This window comes from Ixodes scapularis, unplaced genomic scaffold, assembly GCF_016920785.2.
Source record: "Ixodes scapularis isolate PalLabHiFi unplaced genomic scaffold, ASM1692078v2 PGA_scaffold15__6_contigs__length_5221840, whole genome shotgun sequence".
NCBI classification, from domain to species: Eukaryota; Metazoa; Arthropoda; class Arachnida; order Ixodida; family Ixodidae; genus Ixodes; species Ixodes scapularis.
Genome location: NW_024609841.1, coordinates 4187497 through 4189722, shown reverse-complemented (window position 1 = coordinate 4189722; position 2226 = coordinate 4187497). Strand labels below are relative to the sequence as shown.

Here is a 2226-nt window from a genome sequence, read left to right as displayed (position 1 = left end):
AAGTCGCCAAGTTTTTCATCGATTCCATCGTCCTCCGGCACGGCTCTCCAGAAGTTTTGATTACTCATCGCGGATCATCGTTCATGGCACAGCTGACCCAAGAAATCCTCCGACTCAGTCACACCAGCCACCGTCGTACAACTGCGTACCACCCGCAGACCAACGGGCTGACGGAGAGACTGAACAAGACAATCACCGACATGATCTTTATGTACGTCGACATTGAGCACAAGACGTGGGACGAGGTGCTGCCCTACGTCACGTTCGCCTACAATACGGCGGTTCAGGAGACCACTGGATTGGCGGCAGCGGCAGCATTGAGCAGGCACGACCAAACTAGTCCCCTGTATCTTTCAGATAACAGGAGCGCTGCCGGGACAACACTGCCGTGATTTGAACTTCAAATCTGCTGACTTCGAAGCTACGAGCCTGCCTACACCAGACAAGGCTCGGTCGACCGTGACGTCGCCACTGCTGACAGCGAGCGCTTCCGTCGACCAAGCTGAAGCTACAAAGGGCACCTCAGCGGAGCCTTTCCTTCACATTGGCGGCAGCGGCAGCATTGAGCAGGCACGACCAAACTAGTCCCCTGTATCTTTCAGATAACAGGAGCGCTGCCGGGACAACACTGCCGTGATTTGAACTTCAAATCTGCTGACTTCGAAGCTACGAGCCTGCCTACACCAGACAAGGCTCGGTCGACCGTGACGTCGCCACTGCTGACAGCGAGCGCTTCCGTCGACCAAGCTGAAGCTACAAAGGGCACCTCAGCGGAGCCTTTCCTTCACATTGGCGGCAGCGGCAGCATTGAGCAGGCACGACCAAACTAGTCCCCTGTATCTTTCAGGTTGGTGTTCTTTTATTCCCTAGTACCACGTTTCACGCCGCTGCTGCTGCTGCTGCTGCCAAGGTGTAGCCATGAGTTCGAATGGTCAGTGTAAAACTTGTGAAAAACAATTCGTATCGTCCGATGCGAAAATTGCGTGCAGCGACTGTGATGGTTGCTACCACACGGGAAAATGTTCTGGAATTTCTGACAAAACAATCAAAACGAAGGGCGAAGCCTATCGTTTAGCTTGGCGCTGCCCAGCCTGTCGTCGTTTAAAATCCTGTGCACAAGCTAGGGAACCTACACTGAGTGACGATTTGGAAACGCACGATGTGCGACAAATGCTAAAGGTGATCAATGAGAAACTTGACCAACTCTTACCGCTCAGAGAAGTAGTTGAGGGCATTGAAGATTCAATGCAATTTTGGAGCGAGCAGTACGACGAACTGCGGGAACGAACAGAACAAAATGAAAAGGACATCAAAGACCTAAAACGCAGAACGGAAAAACTTGAGGCGCAGGACGTTGAAGTAAATCAGTTGCAATGCGAAATCGATAACCTTGAATGGAGGAGCCGGCGCCTTAACCTCGAGTTTCACGGAATACAGGTAACCGAAAAGGAAAATTTGCTGAGCAAACTAAACGTACTTGCCACACAGCTCGAACTGCCACAGCTTTCTGATATGGACGTGGTGTCCATTCACCGTCTGCCTTCAAGGAAAGATAAAACGCCGGGCGTAATCTGCCGCTTTGCAAGACAGGCTGATAGAGATAGATGGTGGGAAAGCAGAAAGAAGTTACGTGATTCGAATGACACTCTGTTTCTACTTGAAAACTTGACAAGACGATCCCGTTCTCTACTTTTCGAAACGAAAGCCTGGGCCAAAAGGAACAATTATAAATACGCGTGGCACAGCAATGGCCGAGTGCTTGTGCGCAAGTCTGACGGAAGCCGCGCGGTGGTAATCTCTAATATTGCCGACCTAGATAAGCTGCGATAAGAAATGAGCAATCTACTATCTATGGCAAGTACAGCCAGCGAATCATACTTACTTCCGAATTCTTTTGAAAGGCATCTAGGAAAACCGTTCTTGCGGTCGTTTAAATGTTTTCACTTGAATATACGCTCAATTAAAAATAAAGAATCCGATCTTTGTCTATTATTTGATAATTTTGGGCTGCAATTTGATGCAATATTGCTAACCGAGACATGGTCAACTGACGAAACAAATGTATTTCGTCTCCCATCGTATAATACCTTTTATTTAAATCGCCCTAGTAGCCGCGGCGGTGGAGTATGCATTTTAGTCAAAAAAGAATATATAACTGTGAAATATTGTCAGACTTTACTGTAAATACGAGTGATTGTGAACTTTTGTCAATTCAAATACAAAGCA

General features: G+C 48.2%; 1 protein-coding gene across 1 annotated transcript; it reads left to right on the top strand.

Moving 5' to 3' along the window:
- The first annotated feature begins 1170 nt into the window (after nucleotides 1–1170).
- Nucleotides 1171–1830, top strand: LOC115309980. Its single transcript, XM_029968246.3, has one exon. The coding sequence runs from the start codon at nucleotides 1171–1173 to the stop codon at nucleotides 1828–1830; it is 660 nt and encodes a 219-aa protein (XP_029824106.3).
- Nucleotides 1831–2226: the final 396 nt, after the last annotated feature.